At 36.3% G+C, this 15,514-nt stretch overlaps 3 protein-coding genes across 4 annotated transcripts in view; 1 reads left to right on the top strand and 2 right to left on the bottom strand.

Moving 5' to 3' along the window:
- LOC108580226 (lymphocyte cytosolic protein 2-like) overlaps positions 1–5,179 on the bottom strand; it is an 8,116-nt gene extending 2,937 nt beyond the window's left edge. Inside the window, exons 1-5 of the mRNA XM_017943939.1 lie at positions 5,057–5,179; positions 3,829–3,891; positions 3,161–3,219; positions 669–1,252; positions 147–493 (exon numbers count right to left, since the gene is read on the bottom strand). Coding sequence (XP_017799428.1) covers positions 147–493; positions 669–1,252; positions 3,161–3,219; positions 3,829–3,891; positions 5,057–5,140 — 1,137 coding nt within the window. The 5' untranslated portion in view covers positions 5,141–5,179. The remainder of the gene's footprint in view (positions 1–146; positions 494–668; positions 1,253–3,160; positions 3,220–3,828; positions 3,892–5,056) is intronic.
- A 905-nt stretch (positions 5,180–6,084) lies between these two features.
- On the top strand, positions 6,085–7,450 carry LOC108580237 (glutaredoxin-3). 2 transcript variants are annotated; one of them, XM_017943956.1, is made up of 3 exons: positions 6,085–6,233; positions 6,604–7,272; positions 7,348–7,450. In XM_017943956.1, the coding sequence occupies exons 1-2, from the start codon at positions 6,184–6,186 to the stop codon at positions 7,223–7,225; spliced, it is 672 nt and encodes a 223-aa protein (XP_017799445.1). In that variant the 5' UTR covers positions 6,085–6,183; the 3' UTR covers positions 7,226–7,272; positions 7,348–7,450. The 2 variants fall into 2 exon arrangements, with proteins under 2 accessions (XP_017799445.1, XP_017799439.1); XM_017943950.1 differs by having other exon boundaries at positions 6,604–7,368.
- Positions 7,451–7,735: 285 nt separating this feature from the next.
- On the bottom strand, positions 7,736–13,349 carry LOC108580215 (RRP12-like protein). Its single transcript, XM_017943928.1, has 22 exons — positions 13,096–13,349; positions 12,701–13,008; positions 12,440–12,622; positions 12,214–12,373; positions 11,961–12,139; positions 11,655–11,890; positions 11,407–11,574; positions 11,229–11,337; positions 10,991–11,155; positions 10,795–10,916; positions 10,613–10,727; positions 10,313–10,549; positions 10,019–10,245; positions 9,816–9,939; positions 9,440–9,725; positions 9,200–9,357; positions 8,868–9,130; positions 8,632–8,792; positions 8,368–8,550; positions 8,172–8,288; positions 7,937–8,096; positions 7,736–7,867 (listed from the first exon to the last, which is right to left on the bottom strand). The coding sequence occupies exons 1-22, from the start codon at positions 13,229–13,231 to the stop codon at positions 7,774–7,776; spliced, it is 3,891 nt and encodes a 1,296-aa protein (XP_017799417.1). The 5' UTR covers positions 13,232–13,349; the 3' UTR covers positions 7,736–7,773.
- Between the last annotated feature and the right edge of the window lie 2,165 nt (positions 13,350–15,514).

Raw genomic sequence — 15,514 nt, 5'->3', positions numbered from 1 at the left:
CAGTCAAATTTAATTAACCCAAAATTACAAAATTACAAATTCAGAATTTTTGTTCTTTTTTTTTTTTAGCGATATACGGGGGTCTACTGTACTTCCATATAAGTGTCAACATTTGTTTGAAGCACCCTGTATATTTACAGACTCACAGTTTCCGTGATTGATTCATAAATTTCATAGGGTTCATCCTCCTCCTCGTAGCTGGTAACGCTAGGCGGTTGATAGACACTCTCCGCGGAACTCTGATGGCCACTGATCAACGATTGCTTGCTATCCACCCTCCATATATTCTTCTTCTGATTTTGTTCGATAATTTGTTCATCGAACGCTTCGTACTCGTCTTCGCTCTCCTCGGTTCTCGTAGGCAAATTAGCAACCAAATCTAAACTTCTGAGCGTTGCAGAAGGCTTTGTCTGATCTTTGTTCGACTTTTTAATGATCACCGGTGGATCTTTGTTCCTTTTTGGCTCCGGTGGTGGTGGTACCATCATTCTCTCTGAAATTATCAATTTAAAAAAATGTATTTATCTTTTGTAAGACAACGAGACGCGATGGGAGATCTACTACACAGTGACCTTGAAGGTCTAATTAATTTTAAACAAGCTACAGCGCTGAGAAATGATTTGTAGATGGTATTTAAAGATCAACGACGAGTTTCTCTATGCACTAACTTTGTATCTGACTAGGAGCTTGAGGTTTCGCCTGCAAGGCGTTGTACAGAAAGGATTTTCGTGGTAAAGCACAATTGGACGCTGTCATCTCTACTGTTCTCGCTTGGAGAAACTCAGGTTTGGGACCAGCCATCGGTTTCTTCGTGTTCCTAAATTTCAGCTGCTCCTTAAGCTGCTCCGTCAACGATTTCTCACTTTGACCGTATAATTTAGACGTATTTTTCAATGGCACAGATTTCGACTCTTGACAATTAGCATACGTGTTCTCGTCGTTCTGCATTAAACCAGAATTCGCGTAAGTCCCTTCTTCGTGCTGTCTCGAGACTTCCTCCGCTCTTGCAACTCGTTGCTTGAACTCGACATTATTTTCCGAAGCTTGATGATTACTTTTCGAATCGAAATTCAATTGGCCAGGCTTCTGTGTCTCTGGTAAGCTACTCTCCTCGTTCACTTCATCTTCGAAGTCCGTTCCCCAGGAGTCGGTGTCGCTCAGGTGATCTTCGATCGTTTGAGACTCGAGGATCTTCTCCTCGACGAATTTCTCCGGGCTTCTCCTCACCTCCTCCACGAACGTCCAGAGGTTCCTGCAAGAAGATGGACACTTTTGAAACTCCGTCAGCTTGGATTTGTTCGGAACAATTAGAGGATTTTCGTAAGTCGAATTGAAAATTTTTCAATAATCTTTTACCAAGTCTCCCTTCTTTCGTTTCTCTTCTCTTCTCTTTGTCAAATCTGGTATATATTAAACGTACAAATATTTCCTCTTATTCAGACACGAACACGCTATCTCCTAATTGCCCTGGACATCATGCTAATGTTCGCGTTGTTGTCAAGTGGAATTTCCTTAATAAAAGAAGACGATAAATTTCGTGGCGTCAGTGGTGATATTGAATGATCGAGGACATCCCACACGATGGAATTACGCACTTATGGCACCGAGGCTCGGATAACAGAGCCGCGTCTGCCTTGCGAACGGCCTTCGGTATAAGCTAGCCGCGACATATTTCGATTCTACCGGAGCCATTGAACTCTTTCCTCTCTGTATGCATACTGCGTCCCGCGACGTTTTCTACAGTAGCGTCATCGCTCGCCAAATTTTTGCCAGCCAGCCACCGTCGACGCTTAGAATCGCAGAGTGAAATAAGCGATAACGATAGAACTAGAATTCGATTTTCTGTAGATATTTGATGTAGTTATCGTTGTCAATTCGATTCTTGTACAGACTGATTGCGAATGTTCAGCAAACGAAGTGGAAATGGAACGCACGTCGCACGAGTAAGTGACTGCCAGTGCGATTAATTGAGCAAGGTGTAGTTAATGGAATAATGTGGTTTCTTTTTCTGACACGTTCTCTGCTGTAACGATCACTGATCACTGCAAAATTCTCACATAATCATCGTTAATCGTGGTATACTATATTTTTATTTCGTTACACGTGGAGGAAAATGTGTATTTCAATTTTTCAACACTCTAGATCTCCTCGCTTTAGGTTACCATTTTTGAGTAATAAAGAATATAAAAATTCTGAAGCCGTTTAATTCTCATTTCCAATTATTCCAATTGTTTCTTCCAAAATCCTACAGTTAACTATTGTTATTACTTAATTACTGTTATCATTCTATATTTTTGCTGTGTAGAGATACATATTTCAATTTTTTAACCTTCAAAAATTCTAAAGGCTACCTTTCTCCATTTCCAATCGTTCCAATAACATATAACATTGTGGCGACAGCAACGTCCGGCAGAAAGCCGGAAAAAAGTCCACTTCCGCTGAAGAAAATCTGGCGGAAAGCGTAGGAGCGCGCGCGGAAGAAATCCTGCAGCGCCACCTTTTTTACGTTTCAGGGTTGCAGTGACCATCGGTGCAAGGGCAGTCGAACGGGAACGTTCATGGTGTGAAGAGAAAAGAGTCGAAGAAAAAGAATATTTCGTTAAAAAATATATTTTTAACAAATAACTTTTTAGCCAATAGTTAACAACAATATAAATACAAAATATCCTCTTTCTTCGAATTTTGCTTTCACACGTTTCTCTTCACACCATGAAGGTTTCCGCTCGACTGTCCTTGCACCAATGGTCACTGCAACCCTGAACATAAAAAATCTTCTTCAACGGAAGCGAACTCTTTTTTCCGGCTTTCTACCGAATGTTGCTGTTGCCACAGTATCTAGTTACGTGAGCCATCTCTTGCTTAGCATTCTCGCTATCGACTTATCTAATCAATCGATAAAGTCGTTCGACCGTACGATCCTCTAATTATCCCCGTACAGGTTTCAGAAATCATTGAACACGTCTGTGATGCGTATAGGGTAATTGCTCGGTCGGTCACGATTCGAAGGCGTGTCCCGCGGAGATGCTTGGTAAAGAGAGAGAGGAACCGTTAGACCGCGAAACGGGCTTCGTAATTCTACTGTGGGTCGCGGGAACAGGTCCGTGGTGTTCCATCGCGTTCCACGGAGAAAGGAGGCACGCCTGATGTTTCGTACTCTTACCATATCAATGGACGCGTGAGATCACTCTTCCACAGCGCCAGCTTCCCTTCCGTCAAGTGCTGCAATAATTACAATTAATTAAGAGAAGCAGAAGCGAGAGCACGCGCCGGCTGGAACCGAAATAACGCCAGGAATTATGAATGAGTATACTCGCTGCATTGTCCACGGTTCGCGTTTTCTCTCTATTCAACCGGTTAGAAACTCGTTTCTCTTTATATTGTATGGTTCTAAGAAAATGTGAAACGATCTTTAGTTTCTTTGTTTTATTTCATGAAAGCGACAGATAATTCTGAAAGGGAGATTCTAATAATTTCTCTTATTTTTATGTTTTATGGTATCCTAATGTTTCTCGCGAGTTAATAATTATCTTCGTAATGTTGGTAATTAGAGAAAATTACGAAATTCATTTGCACTTTTTTAAAATTATTTCAAAAAATTTTTATGATTTTTAATTGGTCCGTAATTTTTTGCGGATTTACATTTATATTACATAAAGGTATTGTCCTCAATCTCCAGATGTTTCATCACGGATGTATACAGTGAAACGTTATCTATGCACCGCATAATGTAAACATAACCATAGACGACGTAGATGTTAACCAGCCAGGCGTAAATGAAAAAGAGGAAAAGAGGAGAGTCGATGACCGTGTTCTAGACGATTTACTCACCAGTAACTCGTCCCCATCGATCTGTCGTTTTGTAATGGTTTTGCAACATTCCTCCAGACCGTTCTGCAAAAACGAGAAGGACCTGTTCAATCAAACAGGATGTACGTCTGTGATACTCACGCGGATGTACCCGTATCTTCTATAAATATTTGCTTTATCTGTAGCAACAAAGTGGGTGAAATTCAGATAAAAAATGTTCCTCCTTTCTACTTTATTGTACGAGGTTTTTACGTCGATTTAAATCGATCGCAATTACTTTTCTAGATTTCACGAAAATTACTTTTACAAAATGACCGTCTAAATTGTTCAGTCATGCAGGTTTTACGATTATGAAGTGAAAACACACGCGGAAGTCGTTTTACTTGAGGATCTGTCGCTGAGAGTTCAATGAAACGCGGAAGATAAACGATTCTGCGACCTTAAAATTATTTAAACAGCGATTTTTTTAGTCGAATGTTACATCGTTGTTTTATTTCGAAATTACACCATCGTATTTAGATGTTTCATTCCGCAAGTCAAGCAACCTTGATTTAAAATTCAAATGTTTAATTTCGAACGGTACACTCGGTCGGTATATGTACTTTCATTGTTGAACGTTTTCACGCGAGTCTTAACGGTTTGTTTGTATTTCACTCTCACGGTTCTATGGCATGAAAAAGAAAGTACAGCATGCTACGTGAATCTCATATATCCACTTTGTTGTACGCGAATCATTAAAAATACACACGCGAACCACACTGTTTATACACATGTGTCATATACACGTTGCTTGGCATTCCCGATTTGTCATCCAGTTTGACAACCAGTATGTAAGGTGTACTAACCCACTATGAGGTGTCTCGAACAGGGGGCAAAAACTCACGGCTATCGATCGTTTCTATGCCTATCGATCTGTACAAATAATTCCACGTATTGTAACACTCGATTTTTCGCATTTGCCATTCATACAACCAAGAAAGAAATTATTAAAAATCCTAGAAATATATGCAACGTATGAGAATACAATAATTCGCCCCCCTGTTGAAATATTCTCGTAATTGATTTTTATCGACCAATAGTAATGTCAACGAATCGTTATCTGTTACAGACGTTCAGTAGTCCTAAATACAAATGAACGTTTAAAATCTGGAATTTCGTATCACATGTTCATTTATCCAATTCGGTTTCTAGAACAATTTGCTGTTGACAATACCAGAGATAACTTTCGACTGAATCAGAGTGTACTTACCTTTCGGAGCAGGCACAACACATCATTGATGCTCCAATTGGATATGTCCTCGAGGGCGTCGCTCCGCGACAACTTTTTGAACATTGCACCGCGTGTTCACGCGCCCGTCACAAAAAAGCGTCGCACGTGTTCACCGCCCGGTCGCATCTGCATCTGCTTTTTGTGGGCGAGATGTCTTGACAGCCCGAGCTTCTTCATTTCCCCTCTCGCCCCTCAATGACGTCCAAGACGACTTGTTTTGTACGGTAGTATGACGAACAGCCCATCGCCACTGCGATTGGTCACTTTCTTATGGTGCACCTGTTTTATCTAATATGATCCGGTACCAGTGATTCTCACCTCTTATCGTTTCCTCTCTCTGACATGTTTCTGGTTACCGAATGAAAGTAGTACTACAATTCGATCATGTGCTGATAATACGTTTCTCAGATTTGTTTCGTAGCTTTTTTTCAAAGGTTACGGTAATTAAAAAGGCAAAATATTCCATCGTTGCTTATCTTTTATTTATTGTAAGAATTTTGGAGCTCTAAAAATCTCGAAACTTTTGGAGTTGTTCGTTGCTACTTTCACTGTCATGTTTACAGCATTGAGAACTACTGCCTTTAAGTCTCATCCACATTGTACCATTAAACTTTTTGTTCTCCACTTTTTTCGTTCGAATTAAACGTTCTTACTTTTAGATGAATTTTTTCGAAGTTAATCGAACAGTGAATACTTTGTTAAAAGATTCGAAGGAACGAGAAACAACGCATATACTTTCGTTGACAAGCGTATTTAAATGTCTTTAAGATAAGGTTTATTTTTCAATTTGTTCTACTGACACACCACGGAAAAAGCGATAACGATAATTAGACCATAAATTAGTATTATTTTTGAATAGGTAAAACAATTTATCGAAGTATTTACATATATCATATGTACATAATACGGAACATTCTACTGTAGCCAACAGTGGATTGGCGAACTTCTGCGCAGAATCAGTAATTTTGCAGCCGTGACTATAAAACCTCCATGAGGGGATTGTTGGAAGTCGCGTAGACGCCGCCGTAGCGATAGCACGTATGCGTGAAGTTTTTTTTGCTTAATATTAACGTGTTTTTAACGATTACACGAAGAAACGTGACAGAATGACTGTCACCAATATCAACTCTCAGCCAGAATACGAGAATTACGTTAAGTGAGTAATCAGAAATATAAGCAGTTCGGTTTCTAGAAACAACATAACCTAGTTAGCGGTCGTGTTTCGATGCTTAACACATTGTCGTACAAGAAGCATAATTTATACTTTAAAAATTGTTTGTAAAGCAGAAAGAGAGAATATTTTCATGTATTAGGGTGTCGCAATAATATAAATATTTGTATGTGACGACGAATCAATGTTATATATCTTTTGGAATTCGAAGTGGAAGTTTCCTTCGGTTCAAAAGTCACGAGTTTTTAGCGATATAGTTTCATGATAAAATAGCGAGACTTTGGTACCGTGTTTATATACATAATATACATAGGGAGTTCGTGATTTTTAAGATCGCGTTTGTTTGTCGTGTCAGGTCACAGGATCTTTCAGTCATTCACTTCTACGCGCCATGGGCCGATCAGTGCTCACAAATAAACGACGTAATCGAGGAGATGAGCAAATTGACCGAGTACAAAGGGGTCAAGTTTGCCAAAATCGAAGCTGAGAAAGTACCTGAAGTGTCCCTGAAAACTGATATTACTGCAGTACCGACAATTGTTCTGGCAAGAAATGACACTGTACTTGACAGAGTTGATGGAGCCAATCCATCGGCTATAGCAGAGAAAATTAAGCAGCATTTGACAAACAAGGAAACCATTCCAATTGAAGCATGTAAACCTAAAGAAAATTTGGAGGATAGGCTAAAGAAATTGATAAATCAAGGACCATGTATGCTGTTCATGAAGGGAAACCCTACAAATCCGCGTTGTGGATTTTCTAGAACAATAGTTTCTATCTTAGATTCTTATAAGGCAGACTATCAAACATTTGACATTTTACAAGATAATGATGTTAGAGAAGGACTTAAAAAGTTTAGTGATTGGCCCACATATCCCCAATTGTATATAAATGGAGAACTTATCGGAGGATTGGATATTATAAAGGAGATGAGCCAGGATGGAGAACTGGAAAGAATACTACCTAAGAAGAGTTAATACAACAGAAATGTGAGTCTCCATTCTCACATGTAGCTATGTTCAATGTAAGGAGAACTCTTTAATTGTGGTATAAATATTGTTAATTAGGTAGTAAGGATCATACAATTGTTTTCTTTCAGAGGGGATGCTGGTCACTATTTTAACATAATTATTCTTAAATTATTTTACATCAGTTGTAAGGATTTCAATATTTGCTCTGTTGAAATATGTAATAAATTAAACCACCTGTGTAAAAAATCTGTCTTTGTAAACCCTGAGTTTTAGTAAATAGCAATATAGAAATCCTGTACTTTTGTTATGAAGTTACTTTATTTTAGAAAAACATCTTACTTGCTGAAGTATATATTTTTCAACATTGTAGTAATATACACCAGATTATTATAATCATATTTATGTTTGAGGTTGTAAATTCTGTTATAATTACATACTTTTTTATTTAAAATATACTATATATTTCTATACTTTTCGAATGAAAAATTTTAACAAAGCATGATTATTCACCTCTTCCATTAATTATATTACAACAATATCATACTCATCATTCTCTAATTTTTCTTCCTATTTTTCATTCCAACCTTTGCACCTTTTTTTGCTCCTTTAATAATGTTTTCAAATTTGCCTGCATTTTGTTTCTTCTTCCTAAAAATGATACAAATATATCAATATGATATAGATTTAACTTACACGAAAATTAAAAATATTATTTACCTTCTGTTCAATGATGCTCTTGTTAAAGGTACATATGCATATGGATCTGGTTTACCCTTCTTTTTAATATCACCTCCAGCTTTTGTTGCCCTATATTCTGCTCCAGGGTTGTGTTGTATTTTTCCTTTCTTTAATGGTCTATGTATTCCTGATCCTCCAGCTAGACATATAATTTCAATTAAAAAATTAATTAAGATACAATATATAATAAAAGAAACATTCGTAATCATATTACCTTGGTATTTCGATGAATCTCCACTTCTTACGCTAGTGCTATCCAAATTGTCGCTATGTTTACGTTTCCTAGCCATTATTTGCTCTGCAGCAATAGATTCAATATCGTCGACATCCTCTGAAATGCAAATTTATTAGCTGTTTTCGTGTATTTGTTATAATTATTTTATGTTCTTATGCAATCACATTTTTCTTACCGTAATCGTCTTCTGAATCACTATGCAATAAAAGTGGAGATTTCTTTTTCCTCTTAACTACTTCTTCATCATCTCTTTCATTTCCTTCTGTGATTATAAGACGGCCATCTGGGGCAGTCTTAAATCCACGATTCTTTGATTTTGCAACAGCTCCTTTTGGATTTAACATTCCAGGTTGTGTCGCTAGAAAATTATATTATAAATTTTTTTAAGTTGAAATTTAATTAAAATTCTTACTGAAGTTTATAATGTATACTGCAGTACTTGATATATTTCTAGCAGCCGCAGGATCTATGAGATCAACGATATCTTCATTTTCTTGAATCCAAGCTTCCTTTCTGGATGTTCTTTTCTTATTTTTCTTTGGCTCTTCGTTTTCTGCGCCTTCTAATTCCTCTTCACTATCCGCCAATATTTCCTCTATGCTAAATATTAATAAAAGCTACAGTAATGTCTGTGTTTAAGTAAAAAGGTCTTTTATAATCAAATTTGAGGATTACCTCTTAGGCCTTCTCCTTGCGTTGAATTCACTATCCTCGTCAGTGTCTCGTTCCTTCAGTTTGTTCAATTCCTTTTTCTTTTTCTTCGCCTCTTCTATTTTATTTATATTCTTCAATCTTTTGTGCAATATTGTGTTGGAAGTTGGAATCACACCAGAGATTGTCTCCATTCCATACTTTCTTAATAATTTCACCAGAATGTCGCGTACTTTGTGTCTAAAATGCCTATGACAATCGTCATTCATCCCACATAAAGCTTCTATCTACAATTTAATCAATTCATGTCATTGAGTTAATTGGCATTCTTGGCCTTAAATGCTTTCTCTGCTTACCAATTTAGTTAAAGTCGAAGCAACAACAGGAGATGGCATCACAGAGATGTAAACTTTAATATACGACAGTGCAGCTTCTGCAACTTCTCTTGTTGTGCTTGCAACAAGTGAGCTCGCATGTTCCAAGATTTCTTTGACTGTTTCCATGCCTAAAGATCCTGTTTTAACATTTTAAACAAATGTTTGCAATATTCAACTATCTCATTTTAAGTATATATTAATTATAAAATAAATTCATACCGTTGTAATGATACGTAAGAGAGGCAAGTGCCAACATAGTTGCGGTACAATACTTTGATCCACCGGCTAAACCAACCATTACGATATTTACATATTCTTTAAGATGGTCCGGATTTAATAAGAATTTCTCGGCAATAATGTTTAAAAGCTGGTACGCAGTAGCTCGACACCTTGCATTTAGATCTTTTAAATAGATTACTGCTTCAGGAACAATAAATTCTAGGAATTTACTCTTTTCGAGTTGCGGATGAGATTTGATCAGATGAATTATACATCTCAATCGAGGCTAATTGAAAAGCAAAATTTTATATTATAACATAAACTTCCTTTTGAATCTTTAATGAAAAAAAAACTCTGTATTGCACACTATACTTACCCCTCTGCTTGGTTTAGCAACCTCAGTTGCTGTGGATACTATAAGTTTCTGTATTTCACGTCTGTGTTGTGCCACAAACGCTTTACATGTTTCCTTGTCGCTACCACATGCATCTTCCAAAAACCTAAAAATATGCATGAGTAAAGAAATAATTTTTTTTTGTGAAAAAATTGGTTTAAACATTTAACGTAGCAAAAAGATACCTATATGCCTTTTTCTGTTCTTTAAATTTAGAGCTTTCTTTAAGAGCCGGTAAACACATATCGTAAAATGTTTGTAATCTATCACTATCAGTATATTCAATTAATAGTCTTATTATATCGTGAACACTCTCTTTGAAGAAGTCGTCAGTATTAGGTTCTTGCAACCTAAGCAGTGCACGATCGAATAATTCATGTACCAAATCCTTATTGGTAATTAAAAGATATGTCTGTAAAAAAAACAATAGTTACAGTTAATTTTGCAAAAGAACATTGTGAGTTATATTAATAAATTACTTTAATTGTTTCGAATGCAGAAAGGCGTTGTCCTTCCTCGTCGGTTCCAGATGGCTTGGTGGTATATAAATTTAGACACAGTGGTAGATAATTCTTTGCAAATCTACTTAATTCAATAATATCTTGCATTTTATCGTCTTCGACTGCTTTCCTTACTAATTTTCGTAAGGCGGACATTATCGAAAGTCTTAGATCTTTTTTCTCACTGAAGGTCGTTCCCAAAAGTTTGGCTATATGCTGAATAAAAATTTATGCCATGAATACTCGTACACATCTCTTTCATATATCTATAGTGCATACCTTAAAATTATCTTTTACATCTTTAGCATTGTCACATATACTTGGCAGAATAGCCCAGATTTGACACACGAGAAATTCGTAAGTTTTTCCTCCTATGGGTTCGCTCGCTTTTTTCCTGAAATTAATAGTAGATAAAAAAAGTTAGAAGTTTGTGCTCAATTAAAATATTTAAAAACACTCACTCGCATAATTCCGCCAGAGGTAATAATATCTCTATAAAGAAAGTTAGTGAACCACCCATGATACAGTCTTTCAGCAATGGCAGTAACCAAGTTCTTTGTAAGTTAATTACATCATCGGATAACTGTAGAAGAATACAGGTTCATATTATAATTAGAAAATAATTATTTCGATTTGTGATTATCTAAAATTACTGACTTTTAATGGTATAAAAGTTAGTACTGTTTCTGGTCCCATAACTCTTATTGCAGCTCCAATGGCGTATTCTGCATCATTCTTCGACGCAAAATTGTAAGAATCGCGTAAATCGGCTAAGGTCTTCAATATATCTACTAATTTTGGGCTACGCGATTTACCAGTTATCTATAATGGAAACAAACATACATATAATTAAATGAAAGGAACAGATAATTGAAAGATAGAGATGGAATATTACCTGAAAAAGCAGAGCTATTAAATGAAGAATATGATACAATGCTTCTAAGCATTGAATATTTAAATGTTTATGCATCATATAAATTATCTGATCGATTTGGGTTCTGTACCTAAAAATTAAAAAATAAATAACAGAACCCGCATATTACATTGGAAATAATGTTTCAATTTACTCTTACTTTCTTATTGCTTCTTCATCTTCACACATTTTACTAACGCAATCTTGTAATAATGTTTTTATTGTGTGCGACGAACCAGATATAACGGTCGATTTATCCGAAAGCCACAATTCCATACATTTACCAAATATTTTTGGTAACATACTAGCACACATATTCATTGAAATACTATAAACGAAAAATACATTTCTAGTTTCTATCCTATCCAAATCCCAAATGCATAATTTAAATATAAAATTTGCACTCACTTGGATAGATTTAAATGTGCTTCTTGCATAACAGTTAACCATGCAAGAGTCGGTTGTGCATCGGTTGGTGGAGGCTGAAAATCGTAAAGGGCAGTAATGAGTTGTCCATTTCGTAGTCCAGGTAGAGTAGTCTCCAGCGGTCGGGAGACAAACAAACCGTGTAAGGTTTGCAAACAACACGATGTTATCAACATGTTTTTCAATGTCATAATGTTCAGCAATGATTCACAAATTATCTGAAAAAATGAAACAATTTTTTAATTCTATATTATACATAAAACATGTAAACATATAACTGACAAGTACCTTCACATTAGGTCTTGGCAAGAGGTGGATAATATCTTTTAATAGTGTAAGGATATGAAGGGCACTTGTAATCCCACCAGGTTCAGAATCAAGTTGCAAGTGACTACTACAATACTTTGCAATATGTGGTGCAGCTGGATGATGTTGTGGTGGATCATCACCCTTCATGATCTCACTTCCTATATATGTTAAAAATATTATAGTACTGAAATCTATTAAATTTTTTACAATAAATATTATTGAATAATATTACCTTTTAATATGGCAACTATTCCATGTTGGGCTGATTTTCTCACTTTTGCTTTAGCATGTATAATAAATGTTAGAACTGCATCTAATATTTGTACTGTGGATGAGTTGGACCATGCTGCTGCCTCTTGTGCTCGAAGGAGTAAAGAAAGACAATGAATACACTGCAAAAAATAAAAATTATTGATAATATATCTTGCTATAATGTTAATACTAAATTATAAACTTACATGTCTAAGTATTAAGTAGTCATCTAATGTTGCATGCTTGGCAAGAATGTCAAGGAAAATTTTACTTGCAGCTGCAAATTGTACATTCAAAACATTCTTTGGCACAGTTTTTAGACCCATTCCTAATAATGAAAGTGTAGCTGCAACTGATGTACCTGATTCAATTGCTTCTAAAGTACTCATCTATAATGTCAATATTTAAAATCATTCATTTCCTAATATCTCATTCAGAGAAATAAATTTATAATATTTAATACACACCAATGCAGCAAAGTATTCTGTGGAAGATTCATTTCCACCATTCTGCTTTATAACTTCTGTAACTGCAGATAATACAGCTAACATTTCCTTGTGTAATAATGAATTTGATTGAAAATGATTTAAGAACCTGCTAAATGATACATTTGAACAATTACTATAATTGGTGGCAAATGTGTCAACTGTATTGATAGTACTCTGTGTACCACTATCTGAGTGATTTTCATCCAAATCAAGTTTCTCAAATTGAGGCTGAATTCCTTGAATAGCATCATGTTTTTGCAAATCCTCTGTTGTTATACCAGGTTTTCCTGAAATAAAAAAGAAATGAAAGAGTTCTGTATGATATTAAACAGACATTATAAAAATTTCTCATCTGATACCTCGTAAATGAGTACCTGTGGTATCTTTAAAAAACATCCATGATGCTTGATCACGATATTTTCTCGTTTCTGGATTGGAGCTGGAACTTTGCCCCTTTGGCCAGCGTTTCGCCTTTTTCCGACTAGCCAAGCGCGGCCCTAATTTTCCCATTTTTCCTTATTCCACTTCAACAAAGAATATATAAGAAATTTCTAATTCAGTTTAAGCAATACTACAATTTTTCACTGGTTTTTATTCACACCAATGATAAAACAAGGTTAGGTTCATATTCCACGTGCACCTACAAAAGATCGATCATGTCTCAGCTGGCGCGTCAGTAAAATGGTACGTCATTTCATTGACTATCGAAAGATGGCAGTAAAATACCGTCATGCTCAATAAGACGGAACTCCTGTACACTCGCTACTAACTTAACATCATTTTTAACCAACGCAAGAACGATTATTCAAACGCTAGTGAATTTTAAGGAGATGTATATGTATATCTAAAATTAACCAATTTGCAAAATCTTAGAAAGGTACTACGTAATATATTGTTATATTTAATTTCAATATGATCTATCGATCCTTAGTGGAAATAGTTGTAGAACTAAAGTAATTGAAACTTTTGAAAAGAACATGTGCAATATACGTGTGCAACGCATTGTGCAGCATGATATAACGTCAGAGCTTTGAATTGCATGATTCCCCTGTTTACTTGATTAACTCGACGAAACACGAATGAAAAGTTATCGTTCTCGGCAGCGAAATTCGTGACCGAATTTTTTAATTCTCCTCGCCGACAAACGATAATTCTTCGCGATAGTGCTCATTACTCTTTGTCATACCGTTATCGCAATTCCTTGCAAAGGAGTTCGTACGAATGAGAAGCATTGAGTTGTCGAATTGTAGAACTAAACTTCTTCAACAATACAAAGGACATTCAACTACATACATAAGAGAAATTGGTAGCATAACCAAAGTTTAATTTTTAATTAATTTTATTAAACAAAGATTCAATTTTGCTACAAAGATTCCTTTTGTTTTTACAAATAATAGGTTATAGGTGGGCATGATCAGGATCCTTTCTCTTTTCAATCGATCCCTAATCTTTATGAAAGTGAAACGACCATTGCGCAAGGATCCTCTTTCTCCTTTACCGACGATTTCCATTCTTACGTTCTTTTCGTCGATAATTCTTTCGCAACGCCGCCATTACGCGCCATTACAATGTACGCTTTTCCAATATTCACAGCGCTCATACTATCTGGAGGACAATGGTTTTTATTGTTTACATTCTGGAACTTTCTCTGAAAGAATTGTTACGCAGGATGTAAATCATTTTACGAGTTGGTCAAGACGTAATAAGAAGAAAAAACCGTGTAGATGTCAAGAATCGCTTTATGGACATCGTAAATGTAGGATCAGGTTATTGTTAAATTATTTATTACACATTGTTGCATACATTCTTTTGTTAAACAAAAGACTCTCGAATACAGGTCAGTTTCACGTCCTCGTGACAGATATTAACTGGGTCAAATGGTTCGGGAGAATCCTTGATGTATCTTGCTGAATCGCATTATTCGATCGATATCACGAAAAAACACGCGTCAGTTGGTGGTGTTGCGTGAAATGTGTAGGTAAGGTAGAACGAACGAAATGCAGTAATGGTGGTTCGTGATACAACGTCAATCAATCACAATCACGAGAGGAAAAACTTTCAGTTTGAAAATTCAAATTCAACTTTCAGAATGGAAAAAAAAATCAAATGGCACTGTATAAAAATTCCAAAGCAATCCAATTTCTCACACCCAACTGATAAAATTGTCTCGGTGCAGTAGGAAAACTATGTAGAGCACTATCCGAAAAAGCAATGTCTCCATCACGAGTACAATACAGAGGACCGCAATCGCTTCTCGAAACGAGGAATGCATCGATGATGGAGGGACACAAGGGGGAACCACCCTCTGTTTCCCGCTAACGATTCCATCCGGCGCTGTTCACCGAACAAAACGCGGAGGCAAACGATTCGTCACGATCGGATAGGATAACTCTGGCAACGAGGACGTGATTGTCGATCCGTCTGGGTCTAGTCACGAGCTTTGCCGCAAATTGGAAAATTGCCACGTCGAGGGAGAACGCGGGCATTTAGTTGCTTTCCATGTCGCGCAAACGTCTCTCGAGGCCCATGCCTGTTTACCATTCTAATTACACATTCTATCATTGATAATCGCGATAGTGATCGCGAAACGGACAATCGTACCAGGCAACCATACGCCTCGATTGCTAGTTTTCGTTGCTTCAGGGTAGAGATATCATTATGTAAGATAGCTTCTGATAGGTGTGGTATGGAAAATAGTTCAATTCTTTGGTAACTCTATGTTTGTTTCTTTACCACGTATAAGCTGTATGTATGAGTTATGAGGCACTTAGAATTAGAGAAGGGAGTTAGAGA

This window comes from Habropoda laboriosa, unplaced genomic scaffold (assembly GCF_001263275.1).
Source record: "Habropoda laboriosa isolate 0110345459 unplaced genomic scaffold, ASM126327v1 scaffold23, whole genome shotgun sequence".
NCBI lineage: Eukaryota > Metazoa > Arthropoda > Insecta > Hymenoptera > Apidae > Habropoda > Habropoda laboriosa.
The sequence above is the reverse complement of the archived record's forward strand: the minus strand, read 5'-3'. Positions and strand labels throughout refer to the sequence as shown.